Source organism: Neophocaena asiaeorientalis, unplaced genomic scaffold (genome assembly GCF_003031525.2).
Source record: "Neophocaena asiaeorientalis asiaeorientalis breed wild unplaced genomic scaffold, Neophocaena_asiaeorientalis_V1.1 scaffold194, whole genome shotgun sequence".
NCBI classification, from domain to species: Eukaryota; Metazoa; Chordata; class Mammalia; order Artiodactyla; family Phocoenidae; genus Neophocaena; species Neophocaena asiaeorientalis.
The window spans coordinates 1,515,325-1,531,193 of NW_020172638.1; the positions used below are offsets into that span (position 1 = coordinate 1,515,325).

The window sequence follows — 15,869 nt, forward strand, 5'->3', positions numbered from 1 at the left end:
ATTTTTTTTTTTTTTTTTGCAGTACGTGGGCCTCTCACTGTTGTGGCCTCTCCTGTTGTGGCCTCTCCCGTTGCAGAGCACAGGCTCCGGACGCGCAGGCTCAGCGGCCATGGCTCACGGGCCCAGCCGCTCTGCGGCATGTGGGATCTTCCCGGACTGAGGCACGAACCCGTGTCTCCTGCATCGGCAGGCGGACTCTCAACCACTGCGCCACCAGGGAAGCCCTCACATTTTAAATATTGCAATATTTTCACTTAAGTAAATCAGAAAAAAAAATGGATGATTCTGTGAATGGACTTTTTTCCTGTCTAAGGATGATTCTGTTACTTTAAATTCTCTTCGGGTAAAAATTAACTGAGTTTTACGTCAAAAGTGCTTTGCATCTCAAAATATTGACTTCAAAAATTAAAAAGTACTAATTTTAATAAAGTTGAAGTCTGAAACATAAGGGACTTAATAACTAACAACAATCATTTCAGAAAAAGCATATGTTTTAACAATTATATGAAGTAGACAATTACTATGTTAATTTCCTATAACTTTATGTCAATTATATATTTCTATACCTGAATATACATGTGTTTTCACTGAAAATAAGTAACAAATAAAAACAAGAAGCAGTAAGTTCATGGCATGCAACTATTAAGAAGTCATTGAGTAGGTTTTAATTCTGAAAAGTCATTTTAGTAATGTCATATGTCTAAGATGTTGGTACCAATTACAAAAATGGCTGAGCCTGGATCTCTGATGTGAAACAAAATGAATGTAATTTTAAAAGATGTTAATTTATCTGTGAATTCTATTGTGCTAAGGACTGTTTTAAGTGTTTGACATTTATTTCACAATAGCCTGTGTGGTACAAACTGTCATTATCTCTGTTTCAGAAATAAGGAAACTGAGGAGTCTGCCAAAGGAGGTGAAGCCAGGTTTCAAGCCCAGGCAATCTGACTCCTAACCACACTCTCTACCATGAGGCTCCTAATTTACAGATTTATTAACAAGAGCGTTGTACACCTTCACTTTTCTTATTAGAACATAATATTTGGAAACTAGATATTGAGTCAAACATTCACTGTTTAACATCTATTCTAAAAAGACTAAGACCTCTCTAGCACACATATACTACGTGCAAAGCGGTTATAAAGAGTAACTGGGTTTGATATTTTACAAATTTATTTAAATCACCCATCTCTTCTGACAATTATAAGCAAAAGCTTATTATATTATTCTCCACACTTCTTTCAACACTGTGCATTACTGATTATGAATTAAGGTGTTGGACAAGAGCTCTATATAATTTCTTAAATGATTGGGTCATAGAGAAAGTCTAGTCTCCTAAGATAAATGTTTAGAAAAGTCATTATATTCATTGGGATCATAAGAACTCATGAAGATAATCTAGTTATGACTAATGAAATAAAATTCCTATGTAATTACTGCACATACCAGGAACTTTTAAAATGGCAAATGTAAGATAAAGCAAGTATCTATTAGTTATAGGAAGAGGATTTCATCATTATTTATATATAATTAAATGTTATGTAATTTATACTAAAGCTAATTATTTTTCAGATGAAAAAATATTTTTTAAATGCTTAAGTAAAGAAGGATAGAGCTATGTATACAGAGTTCAGTTCTAGCAACTTCATAGCTATGAGCAATAAAATAGAAATAAAGCACATCTTTAAAATGCCACAAAGACTGAAGATATTTTGTTTTACGCAGTATTTTCATTTCTAACCTCAATAAACCATTAGTTGTAACTGCTTTTAATAATCAAGACTGACTTCTTCAGCTTTTTTATCTCCCTCTGGTAGCACTAATGAGAAAAATGGCCAAAAGTCAGGAACCAAAAGAAAGTAAGAGAAGAAACAAGTTGCTTGGATGAGTTTCAAACTAATCATCTTCTGAATAATGAAGAGTCCACAGAAATACATCTGATCACTTGGTCACCTCTGAGAAAGGGTCAAACAGCAGGAGGACATGTAATTCAAATGGCTCTTTTTCTGGAACTGAGATAAATCTGGTCTTCCATTTCATCAAAATCTTCATTCTTCCTTCTTGCATTTTTTTAAACCAATTAATTAATTCTGGAGCTGACTCCAACAGCTCCCTCTCTTCTGTTCAGCTTGCCAAAATGACATTTGCTTCACCGTCTCCAAATGTCGGTTAACCAACGGGAGCCAAAGCCACCTCACAGTCAAGGCAATGGAAGAAGGCATATTTGGAGATAGTCCAAGTGCCTAAACAGCAAAAGAACTCTCTGAGGCAAAGAGGCTCCCCCAAGGATGCTCCCCAAGCCCTTTCCTCTCTATTCAACCTCTCTTGGCTCTGATCTAGTTTTGATATGTTCCAATAGCTCTCATTTTCCTTCCTTTAACCTTCTGCTAATTATTGTTGTTTAAAAGCATTTTAGAAGCTAGTTTGATATATTTTAACCATTACTAAGAACATTTCCCACCATTCCTTATAATGCTCAGGACTGTCAAAACTAAGACATTCTAGGAGATTTGACTAATTAGGTAGAAAGCTGATGAACAATCTATCCAGTTTATCAGTGCAAGAACAAAGCAGTTACCTTTTACCTATGTGAGATGTTCTGTTTTGAAAGAGCCAGAAGACTGTCTGCAGATGTTTTAAGCTGATTAAACTTCATTAAAGCTTGGTATTCTCCCACGTCTTTCTATTTCTTTCCTTCATTTAAACACTTCCTGTGGCTAAGCACATGCTAAGTGCAACCAAAATCCTCAAATCTATTTCAAATGTGACTGACTAAACTTACTTAAAGGTGGCTGATTTTTAAAACGATGCCTTGAGTAACTCATATAAAATTTCCATTTAGTCATCTCCCCTTTAACATGAATCACAAGAAATGGTTTTACACTTAACTCTTTTTATTAATATTCAACACGTTAGCCTTTTCTTTTCCTCCCTTGGAATTATTTCCCCAATGAAGTGTTGCTGATTGTTCTTTAAAATGGATTTCTCTAAGTAGTTCTAGTTTTAAAGTCATCCTCCTAAACGTGTCATACCTCCCTTTAACAATCCCAAGTTTAAATGTGGGATAATGGAATAAACTTTGTTAAGTTGTACCTCATTTAGATTTACCTGGATTTAAACCCTGCCTCTACTGTATATTACCTCTATGTCATACACGGCAAACTGGTAAGGACCTGTGAGTAGGTAAGGACACCTACTCTATACAGTTGTGAGGATGATACCTGGAAAATGGTAGGCACTCACTTGTTCTCTTTTCTCTACCAGCTGTCTTCCAGACTAACTGAATCTGGTGCTTAGCATTTTAAGTTCATGACTCTTTCAAAGAGCAGACCCAGCTCTATGTACTTGAAATTTAAAAAATGAAAGACCTGTCCAGGGCTATACCTTCACTGAAAATGAAAATCAAGCTTTCATCTAGTCCATTAATGAGCAATGTGTTGACTCACTTCACATGGTTATTTTCCCCCCATTATTTCAGTGGTCATTAGAGGGGAAAAAACAGGCTCTTTTCTTAGAACAATACCATCCTCAGAACTGCAAACTCACAGAGCTAGAGGGAGCTTTAAAGAGGATCTAGTCCATCCCTTCCTACCCCCAACATTCTACAGATGTTAATATCAAGGCCAAGGAAGTTAAATTTACTCCCTCACCTGCCCCAGATCACACTCACAGCTCTATTTTATGTAAGTGATTTGTATCCAGGTTTTCTATCTCCTAATCTAATTAGTTCATAATTTCCCACTCTGCAAATCATGCTTAGAGAGATTTCTTTCCTTCAGAACTACTGAAAGGGTAGATATTGAAAGGAAAATCTTTAATACTATGGGTGGAAAGATGCTTTAAATAAAACTGGACGTTGTAAATGTGACCAAAAAGAATAGTAAGAATTTAAATCATAAATATTACTTCAAATAAGTTTATAAACATTAAAATAAAAATTTTAAACTAATCAAAGATATAACATAGATATAACACTTATAGGTTACAATGATGACATACTTTGGCTATGTCTGAGATGCTGAGTTCCATCTTTCCAGGAAAATACAGATAAAAGCCACAAAAAGACAAGGAGCTACAGTTACCCAAAAGTAATTTGTTAAGTAACAGGAGAAAAGTCACTCTATAGAATAGAGGGCTTCAAACCAAAAACTCACTGGTGACCAACAAAGGCTTTGCCCTCGGAAACAGTTATACACACACACACACGCACACGCACGCGTACGCACACACGTGCGTGCACACACACACACACACATATAAGGCTGAAGAAGAAAGGCCACATAAAAAGTTAAACCTGCATAGAGATCTTTAAGAATATATTATCTGAATTAAGTTGTTAACACTAGTTTTCAAGATTTCTACTCTCTAAAACATCATTAATAGTATCCTTGGAAAATTCACCTCTAGGGAGAAAGTAGAAACGCTGTAGCAACAAACTAACAGGTAATAGTTGTGTAGTAGGTAAGATATTCTACAGCCAGTTTCTTGTTTTTTGTCTCTCCCTCATTAATATTAATATTATACGCTTTCTTTCTAGAGGCTCATTAAAGGAAAAGCTCTCCCCTGGGTTAAATTTAGAACCAATACAATTTTTAATCAGGTGAACAAAATATAGAAGATGATTATCTTTATTATGACATAATAAAAAATACATCTCATAGATGTTAGCCTAGTTTTAGCAATATCCACCTGCTTACTCACCCTTAAAAGAAAGAGTAGAATTATAAAGAATATCAGGTTTGTTTAGCTTACACAACCTAAGGGAAGAGAGACCTATTAAAACTGGAACAAACAAAAGCAAAATAAACAAAACACTCATTTTCATGGGCAGGTAACACTGTGGTTCTTATTATAAAACTCATAACTTAAACTTCCTTTAAACCTAAGGAACTTTGGTAGGGGGTGAAAATGTAACTAAAGCTAATTTATTTAGCAAAGTAAACAGGATAATTCAGAAATCACCATTTTAAATTCTCTTTCATTTTCATTTACCTTTATAAAACTTCTTATCATGACTGACTCCCACTACCTCAATTCCTCTAGGGAAAAAAAACCCCAAACCATTCAAAGTTTGTTAAAATTCATGGATTCTCATGTTTGGGGACTGCTCTGCCCATACCATTAGCCGTCTGTTGATGGGTGGTGGCTTTGATAAACATGGTATCTCTTACCAGCCCTTCACTTGGTTTGATGTTTGCCAGCTGAATCACTTCAAGGTGGGCAGACTGCGAAACTAGAGGATCTGATGACAGGGATATGATGTGGTCACAGACTCCAGAAAGAGTTTTACACTGAAAGCAAAAAAACAAAAAGCAAAAAACCATTATGGTAAATACATGTTGTAAGTAACATATAAATCACTTTTTATTATAACATTTTTTACAAGGAAAAGTAAAAAACAGTAGAAGAAAGTAGTTTGCATTTTATTCTATGAAGTCTGTATGAAAAAGGTATTCAGGTTAAGAAATACCCACACATAAAGCACACCTATATTCTAAATTATGGATATAAGAACTATATATCAAAATATTCAAGAAAGTTATGGTCATGTTTTGTTTCTATTAGTTGATTCATCAGACCTAAAATAAAATGATTATTTCTAAACAATCTTAATAATCTGAAAACTTCTTGATGCCAACCGTTAGATGGAAGTGAATTCAATAAGTTCAAAAACCTTGATGGTTTTTACTTTATGATCAGAAAAGTTTAGAAAACAATCCAGCCAAAATCCAGGGAAGATGAATCTTCCAAATCTGCTCGGTGAACACCTCCCACTCATTTGTCTAGACTCTCCTGCTCAAGGTTACCTTTCCAAGCTCCCCCTTACCTCCAGGCAAAGTTTGGCACTCCCTCAATCCTGCTTTCTCAATGTTCTATGAACAGTCTGAAATTGTATGATAACTTCATTCTGAAGCTCTCTAAGGCAGGGACCATGTCCTACTCATCTCTGACTTCTCTTCCTCCCCTACCCCTGGTAGACAGATCCTAGAACATATTAAGGCAATTAATATGAGTTGAATAAACTGAAGAGCAAATGAGCTTTAATAATTAGTAGACTCGCTTGATTGAGGACAGAAAGCTAGTGCTTTAGTTAGTATAAATCTATTCATGCTGATAGAGAATAATAGATTTAATGTATGTTACATCCATAATAGTATGGTTAAGACTGAGACATGGTAAAATCATGAAGAAAGTAGAACATAAGTGAATGAAGCTTGGAATATACTGTTCTAAAATGTTCTGGCCCTTGGATGCTTCACAGACTCTCATTTACTTACTGAAGCCTGGTTGTCCAACATTGGAGGTTGTTTAATTTTGTTTTTGTTTTCTTGCCTTTACTGTAGGAGGAGCTACAATTTTGCAGCACTCAAGGTGTCACCTTGTATTCATCTCCAACATGCTACATTTGTTCTTTGACCACTGCATTACTCTACTGTAAGGGAGAGAGTCCCCTCCTTCTGGTCAGGACTCTTTATTTGCTGCATTCTGTACATGGTCCATGGCCTCAGTCTTTGCTGGGCTCAGCTTCGTCACCCCACAGAAACTGCCAGGCTAAATTTCTCCCCCTTCTTGCAGTCCTGCTCTTTGCTTTTCACGGCTGCACTTTTATTGTGGCTATCAGCTCCTAAGGACAGACAGTGGACAGCATGCAGAGCACATGGGCTTGGTATGAAGATATGCAGGCCATCACCACACTGCCAGTTACTTGCTGCGTGTCTGTGAGCAAGTTGTTTTATATCCTTGAGGTTTAGTTTACACATGTAAAAAATGGGGTAATAAAGATTACTTTACATGGTTTACATGACTAATCAGGATAATGTATAAAAAAAAAAGTCTGATATGGTTCCTATCCAAAGAAGACACCAAATAAATGCTTATTCTCCCCTGTTGCTTTCCATAAGCTCAAAGGGCTCAGCTCTTACTCATGGGATGAATTATGTCATATTCTTAATGCCATGGCCTTGCTGACCATCTTACAATGACCAGTAATCACACTGCACGGTCATGATGGAGAGTTCACATCTCTTTACTCTCTCTGATATTCAAGTTTCAGTGCTCTCAAGAGATACAATGAAGGTAATTACCCTGAAGAGCTGCTAAACAAAGTGCCAACAGGAAGACCACCTCTCAGAAATAGGGAACCTTACAGGGCCAGCCAGCCTCATGGGCATGTGACCTGTGCACAAGGGCCTGCATTTAGCATTATGCTTTGCTGGTGCCATTTTGGAATTCTTAATTGTTTTTGAACAAGGGGCTCCATATTTTCATTTTGCACTCCCATATTATATAGCCCATCCTGGGACCCCAGTCTCTGTGTGTGTGTGTGGTTTTATTTTTATTTCTCTTGAAAATACTCATCAGCAGCCACGGGGGAAAAGACAGAATGGCAGCACTTTACAAAATCTGGCTACAGTTCAAATTGCTACTGTTTGGCAAGAAGAAAAACAATTTGGGGCAGATTTAAATCTTTTAACTATTCTTTTCCTTCCATATGTGGTTTCCTTTTCATTCTTATTTTCTCTTTATCTCAAGGGGGTGGAAAACAATGCTAATGTGAAGGGTTTCTATATAGGATACTTAAATTGCATGATAATCTGAAAATCAGTAAATCAGTATGCTAAAAAGAACGCTTTGTGGTTTCTACAAACTGGGGCTTATTTCAAAAGAGTCCAACGTATAAATAAATAGGAAGGTAATGGATATACAAAAATGGCTCAACATGTGTGCATTGCAACACTCAGGGCCTCATATAACACGCTGGTAATGAGCAATAGTAGCTCTCCTATTCAAGCACTGGAAGCACTTAAAAGTGGAGTAGAAGGAAGAAAGGCAGAAATACTACATTGTAGGTGTTTTTACAAAAAAAGCCCCAATTAAATCTACTGTATTAAGTCGCAAATCATTTTTCCAGATTTCTCTTCTTGAGTAATTTTGTTTGCCAAATGTCTGCTATGTGCTAAGTCTGCCAGGAATACGAAAGATGAGCAAAACACTGACTTTACCAGCAAAGCTATCAGGATTTAATAGATTAAAGATTTTGGAAAAAATAATAGAAAGACTTAGAAAAGAAACTCCATTAGAACCTTGCTGCCCGTTTTAGAGATAATGTACCAGAATCTTTATACTGTAGCAATTTGGCACTTGGCTAAATAAGCCAATTAGAAGGGGTATAAAATGGCCTGGCTTTAAATGCTAATTCTATACTCATTACTGTATCATACATCAAGCCACTGCAGGAAACCACATTAAGGGTACTACAGCAAAGTTCCAAGGAAGTTATTTATTTTTATTTATTTATTTACTTATTTATTGAACTTGAAGTAGGGTTTAGAACTTCTTTTTCTTTTTTTATACAATTTTTAAGGGTTACTTTCCACTTACAGTTATTACAGAACATTGGCTATAGCCCCCTTGTTGTACAATACATCCTTAAGCCTATCTTACACCCAATAGTTTGTACCTCCCACTCCCCTACCCCTATACTGCCCCTCCCTCTTCCACTGGTAACCACTACTTTGTTCTATATATCTGTGAGTTGGCTTCTTTTTTGTTATATTCACTGGTGTGAATGAAAAATGTTGCCTGCCATATCAGCAAAAAAAGGATGCTGAGGCCACCAGGCCAACAGCCACTACTGCTGCCCCCCAACAGTGAGCCCCGAGGGAACTCAGAATGGAGACAAATGGGCTGCCCACTACCAAGCCCTCAGCCACTGCAGCCATCCTCAAAGGTGAACCCTGAGGTGACTTGGGATGGGAAAGAACAGGATACTGGCCTTAGATAGCTAAGGTGCATATCAAAAGAATGATTTCAATGAGCCGAGGCTCTTATATCTTCCCGTACATAGAAAAGTACTAAATTCATTAACTTGAGATGTCTGGTTTTCTTAACTAACATATTTTTATGTTCCCACTACCTGGTCTTTGTTGCAAAAACCCATGCATATCCTGGCCCCTCCCTTATCTCTTCGGAGCAGTCCCTCAGAGATATCTGAGAGGCTGCCTCTAGGGCTTGAGTCCTCAGAAACTCCGCCAAATAGAACATAATTCTCAGCTTTTAGATTGTGTATTTTTTTCAGCTGACACTAGTTTGTTGTATTTTTTAGATTCCACATATAAGTGACATCGTAGAGTATTTGTCTTTCTCTGTCCAACTTATTTCATTTAGCACAATGCCTTCCATATCCTTGTAAAAAGTGAATTTTTTCCTTCAGTGAATTTGTGATATTATGTTGTTTTAAAACACAGTATTATCTATTGCTACCTAGTAGTCCAGAAAAAGAAATTAACTATAATATACCAAGAAAAATATATTCTTTATTATTAAAAGTTAACATCAACATTATAGAGCACCTACCATGTGTCCCGCACAACGCAAAATACTTCATTATTTCATGTATCCTTTTAACAACTTCCTGAAGTAGGTAGTATTATAGCCAGTTTTGCAGATGAGAAAGCAAGGCTAAATAAATAGACAAAGGTCATTGCCTTGGCCAAAAAAACCCCCAAAAAACCAACTTGAATCCTTAATCATTATGCTTACCATCTCTTACTTCGATCCTTGAATCTCCATTTGTTTCTGATCAATATCATTTTTGTATTGTTTAAAAGCTATGTCAGTATTAAATGGATGTTGTATAACATGTTTAAACTACACAGTATAATAAAATATAAGGTGAGTCTGCAAGTGTTCTTGCAATTTAGAATACAGTTTAGATAAGGACTAGTAGATCTGAGACTATGAAAGGCACAGCTCTCTGAGAAAACTTGAAATTTTAGCAGCAAAAGGACAACTCTTTTCTAGCGAGAAGATAACTGGTAACCACTTGGATAAAGGGGATTCTTCTGCTATTTTTGCAATATAAATACCAAAGGGTTTTAAATTCTATTTATCTTTAGTTCTAAAAGCAGAAGGAAATTTTTAAATTAAAGCCTAGTGAATAATATGTCTTTAGTAAAGTTAAAGGGAACATAAAATGGCAATGAGTATTATAACTGATCCTCTGGATTCTGTTTATACTACCCAAAATGGTGACAAAGGATTTGTGACTGAATAGCAGTTAACAGAGGGCTAGCTATGACTTAAGAAACTTTTAAAACAAAAGAGTGTCATGGGCTGGATTTAATGGTATTGTCTTTTTTTCCTCTCCAGTTGTTTATATTAATTTCAAATATGAATTAACATAATTACAGAGCATATTCTCAGGAAGAAATGGGACGTTTTCATACTCTGTTCTGTATACGTACTATATTTTATATAGGTTTGCATATAGTGTATGGCTGGTTCACCCAAATCTAAAAGGTCTCAAGGGGAAAAAAGATCTGAATATAGCACGGTTAGTATAAAATAAACAGCGGTTTTTAAAAAGTCGTGAAAGCAACATTTTAGTCACTGTGAAGATACGAAAAACAGCAACCTTACGTTAATATACTAACCAATTAGCAGATAGCATTATTTCATTATCTCTGAACAGCATTCTTTCATTGTCACTGAATTTATTATACACTTTTTAGATTAATATGTGAAGTTTTAGCTTTTGTATTTTAAAAAGGAAATGTAGAAAGCATTCTAAGTACAGACAATAGTGAAAAGCTAAGGAGTAGGTAAGAAGTCTTAAGTTAGCCTCCGAGGACACTCAGCCAGACATGATTGAGCTACTTAAAGTATTTTTATTTATGTTTTTCTAAATAAGTGGAATACTGGTTATTCTTCTGAGTATACTGGAGGAAATGAATGGAAATATCTTTAGATTTAAAAATCAGACATTCATTTGACGAAGGAAAGAACCTCAGGTTCATAAGCTTAACAAAAGGTTTTACAAAAGGAAATTTCTACTTTCAGATATACACATACATAAAAGGGACAAGAGTATAAAACCAAGATGAACTGAGGAAACAATAAACAGATGAATATGCATTTTAAGATGGCAAGAATGATGTGAAAGCTACAATCTAAGTATAGCTTAAATAATCCAGGTTTCTTATCAGTAACCTGGAAAACAGTAACAAAAGTTTCATTTTGATAAAGAGTGTGTACATATTAAAATAGTTATTGATATAAATAATAGTTCAATTAAAATAGTCCAGAGGACAGAGCATATTTTATTGTTTGGTTTATATATTAGTATAATTCAGTATTATAAATCACACAACTCTGTGCCAACTGAGCAGGGTATTTGCACCATCTTTGGTGAACAAGAGAGGCTTTGTTTTTATAAAATAGTGCAAATTTATTCCATATTAAATAGTGAGAACTTTAAATTATATAAGCCTCATTCAGAAATACAGTATTTGTAGTACTTGCCAGATCTCTGTTGAGCTAGCAATTTTGCATTTCTAATTATAATGGTACCCTAAACCTACTGTATAGCACAGGGAGCTCCACTCAATGTTCTATTATGACCTAAATGGGAAAAAGAATAGATAAATGTATAACTGAATCACTTTGCTGTACATCTGAAACTAACACAACATTGTAAATCAACTATAGTGCAACATAAAATAAAAATTTAAAAAAAGACACAGGAGTGAACAATCACAGGTAAATTTGAAAGGGTAAAATTGATAAAGAGAATTTAAATTGATATTAAAAAGTATTAATCTACATACATATTCCCCAACACAGGAAGAATTTCTTGCTCATATGAGTAAAGAGAATTGAATAGAAAGTTTTTTAAACTTAAAAAACTAATACAACAGAATAAAATTTCAACTTTAAACTCACGTAAAAATTATATTTGTACACAGCAAAGGTTAAAGCGTTTCAAATAGCTTCAGAAAGCAACTATATTTGCAAATAAATAATAAAGGTCATGTGAACTTTGTTCCAACAAGGTCTGGAAAACTCTGCAATCCCTTTAGCTTTCAAACGCTGATGGTGGGGAAAAAACACAACAAAACAATTAGCAAAACGGAAAGAAATCACCACCACCACTGCTTCATTAAGCCATGCATTCATTCAACAATCACTGGGTATCTGCTCCATGATTCAAATGCCACTGCTATCTATGCTCAAGGATTTCTCAACCTGGGACAGTGTTTCTGGTGATGTATTTGGCTTTGTCCTTAACATCACTGACATTAACCATGCTGTCCTTGTGTTCCTGATCACGGAAAAGAAGCAATAACACTTTAAAATAATAATCATCTAAGAATGATGAAGTCAGTACGAAACAGTGAGAGAACATCAGTCCCAAATGTGCACCTACATTGATGAGCAAGAAGTGGACGCATGACACTTCCAACTTCCAACTACTTTCCTGAGACATCCTGGTCTGAATTAAAGGTGGGACAAGAGCCTCCATTGCTCCTTTGATTTCTGATAGGGAAACAGTCAGCTGGAAACCAGAACTGGATCTGGGAAAATCTCCACCCTATTTGCCTGCTCTCTCAGGGGCAGGAAGCAGAGCCAGGCAGGCCTGCAGGGAGTCCCCAGACGGATGAGAGGAGTACTCATTTGTGGGCACACTACTTTCCAGGCTCAAGATTAACAAGGGTCTGGACATATTAGTGGCTCGAATAAGATGTAGGTTATTAGGAAGATGATTTAATTTTACTTTAGACTCAAACAGCAAGAGTGAAGCTGTTCATTATGATTGGATGAGCTTCTGGAAAATCCAGGCACTATATATACAGCTTATGGGCAAATAGGGAACAAATAGCAGAGACCTGGGAGCAATCTCTTTACATAAAGTAGAGAAATTCAAAGTTTCCATATAGGATTTTATGGAGAAAAGAGCTAATTGCATTGTACCAGTTATTAGTTTACTGGTTCTCAGCTCCGAATTCACCCTTCAGTGTTTGCTCTATGATGACAGGCAGGTCTCTTCAAATATATCTACTTCACAGTAAGGACAATGTTAAGTTTGTGCCAGTAGAGGGTGCTGGAGGGATACTGCAGGGAGAAGGAGGCTTCTCTTCCCTTTGGGCAGTGTTTTGCTTTTTCTTGCTTCTGCTACAAGGTCCATCAGTGACACACGTGTGTGGGGACATCCATGATGCCCAGACTATGCAGTCCCTCAGGGACCTCACAGCCTCAGTCTGGGCTCAGTGACCACCATCCTGTGGCCCTCTCAGCCTCATACCCACGTCAGCACCCCACTCTCTCCGTGAGCTCTCCTATCAGCATCACTTGCCTGTATCCTGGAAGGTTGTTTCCTGCTTGTCTGGACCAGCTCTGGTTTAGGCAACTCAATGAAGCTGCAACCTGACTGTTCTAATGATTTCTGACCCTCAGTGTGGGGGAAGGCGTCCACCTCAAGCTGTCCTTCCTTGGGTACTCTCCCCCAGTCCTAGGGCATGCTTTAGAGTCTCTTTACATCTATATCGGTACTCTTCTATCACAGTTTAGTAATTATTTAGATTAAACTTCCCTTGTTTAAGTTACCGTGTGATATCCATCTCCAGACTGATTCAATTATCTTTTTGAAGAAATCTTTACATTTATAGTGACAATAACTATAGTTTTTAAAAATCCATAGTGTCTTTGATCACATAAAGAATAGTCTTAGATTAAGATAGTCCTTCAATTTCTCTCTCTCTCTCTCTCTTTTTTTTCTGGTACGCGGGCCTCTCACTGTTGTGGCCTCTCCCGTTGCGGAGCACAGGCTCTGGACGCGCAGGCTCAGCGGCCATGGCTCACGGGCCCAGCTGCTCCACGGCATGTGGGATCCTCCCAGACCGGGGCACGAACCCGTGTCCCCTGCATTGGCAGGCGGACTCCCAACCACTGTGCCAACAGGGAAGCCCCAAATTTCTCTCTTTTATGTGGTCATACTGTTTTCTACTGATCTTGTGAGTTAGTCACCAAAGATTTATGGCATTTAGACCTTTGAAATCACAGACACTCCAATCCCCCAGCATAATCAGAAAGGCTAATTTAGTTTGTTCACAGCTAGTAAGTGCCAGAATGGGGTCAGGACACAAAATCTTTTTAACTCTCAAATTGCTGCTCTTTCTATTACATTACTCAGCCTCACTTGACTCAACAACTAAAATGAACACTCTTTGAGAGTGTGGATTGTACACTCTGAGTCAATCTGAATATGAAAGCATTTTACGATGCATAATGTTTTCAGCAAATGTGATATTAGCAAAAACATCCATAATATACCAACTTACATACTGTCTATCCAAATCATAAAGACACACTAAAAAGACAGTGAAAACAGATTATTTTGATTTTTTTGTGTGTGGTTACATTCCCATTAGTATACACACATTTTTTTTTGTCCCATAAAAGACAAACAACTTCTAACTCCATCATATTCTATCTGGATGTCTTCATTCCTGCACAAGACATCAGTTGTGGAGAACTTAATTTACAGTTAAAAAATTTATAAAGCAATAAAGCGCCAAACTGCCAAAACCTGAAGATAATCTAATACGACACTCAAGAAATCAATGCCTATTTCGGCAATAGAGTTAGCGTGCTTCTTTACATTGACCACAAAAACAGTGAAGGGGGCCAAAACAGAAGGGTCACATTAACTTTCAAACAAAGAAGCATCCTAATGCTTTATATCTACAAAACTCAGTATTACAATTCATGTTTTAATGAGACTGACCATAATTTGTATGTTCAAATGCTACAGTTACAACCAAAATGTCAACCATACAGAAACATTCAGTTTGCAATGGCCCAAGATCACAGCTTTAAGAGAAGAGTCTATAATTGGCAAAGCTGCCATTTCACAGCTTCAGGGACCAAAATAAGATTATTTTTACAAAGCAATTAGACCGCCACTGTTTTCAAGAAATCTCTAAAGATAAAATATTAATATGATGACTTTTATTATGGGGCATGCTGCTGCCCTAGTACTTACATCCGCAAGGTTTTGGGAGATCAGAAGAGGGAAATTATGCTTACATAAATGATATGATATAGATGATGGGGCAAAGTCTAAAATGACCTTTTAATTTTCTCCTCCAGGCTCTTCTCTTAACCTAACTGTTGGTTCTATGCGGTTTTAGCCATTTCTAGTCCAGATAGCAGAGAAGGAACAATAATCTCAACCCAAATGGAGCTTAGGAGTAAAGAACGCGTACACTTAAAGGAAGGAAAAAAGTACACACTAAATTTTCATGAAATGAAACAAATAGTTAACAAGCCAAAATAAGCCTAATTCATGATCAAACCTAAATAAGTAATGAAAAAAAATAGCTTGGAGAGAAAAGAGAGAAGAGAGATCATTCATGAAAATACCCTGTAAACTGTAAAGTACTACACAACAAAAAGATAGTGTTAACACTAAAATAATAAAATAGGCATTTACTTTATTTATTCCTCTCATTATCTTTATAAAAACGATGAGGGTAAAATGCTAGCACAAAGCAAGTGCCATATACAAGATCACACTGTTGGTTAATGTAAAAGGTGTATTTGAGTTCAGTACAATCTGATTTAAACAATGTGACTTTAATGATCAATGCCTGGCCTGGGATTTCCATGAGCTTATCAAAGCTGACAAGTGTTCGCGGTTCACCAGCGAGAGCAGCAGAGCTGTGACAAGCAGAGTAAGTCTGCTAAAGCACAAGGTCTGAAACGGCTTCTCGGGAATGCTTCTCTCTCCAGATTCAAAGATTGTAGTGAAAGGTGGGAGTAAGGGGAAAGTAGGGTACAGAACTGAAGAGAACTCCAGATTCCCTGCATCTGATTTCCTGTATAAAACAAGGATCTGTGCAGAGCAGAAACAGATGGGCTCCAGCATGCCAGGGAACGCGAAATCAGTGACAAAGCCTAACCGAGAGGGAAATATCAAATCAAGAGAGGTGAAACATATCCCTCTTTATCATCAGGTGACAAGCACTCAGATATATAGTACATTGATATCTGCATTTCCTTTTGTCCTTTACGGTCACACTCTGCCA

General features: G+C 36.7%; 1 protein-coding gene across 4 annotated transcripts in view; it reads right to left on the reverse strand.

Annotated features, from left to right (window-relative positions):
* CNKSR2 (connector enhancer of kinase suppressor of Ras 2) overlaps positions 1-15,869 on the reverse strand; it is a 255,645-nt gene that overhangs the window by 138,662 nt on the left and 101,114 nt on the right. For all 4 annotated transcript variants that reach the window (XM_024739455.1, XM_024739454.1, XM_024739453.1 and 1 more), the window contains exon 6: positions 5,172-5,291. In XM_024739455.1, coding sequence (XP_024595223.1) covers positions 5,172-5,291 — 120 coding nt within the window. The remainder of the gene's footprint in view (positions 1-5,171; positions 5,292-15,869) is intronic.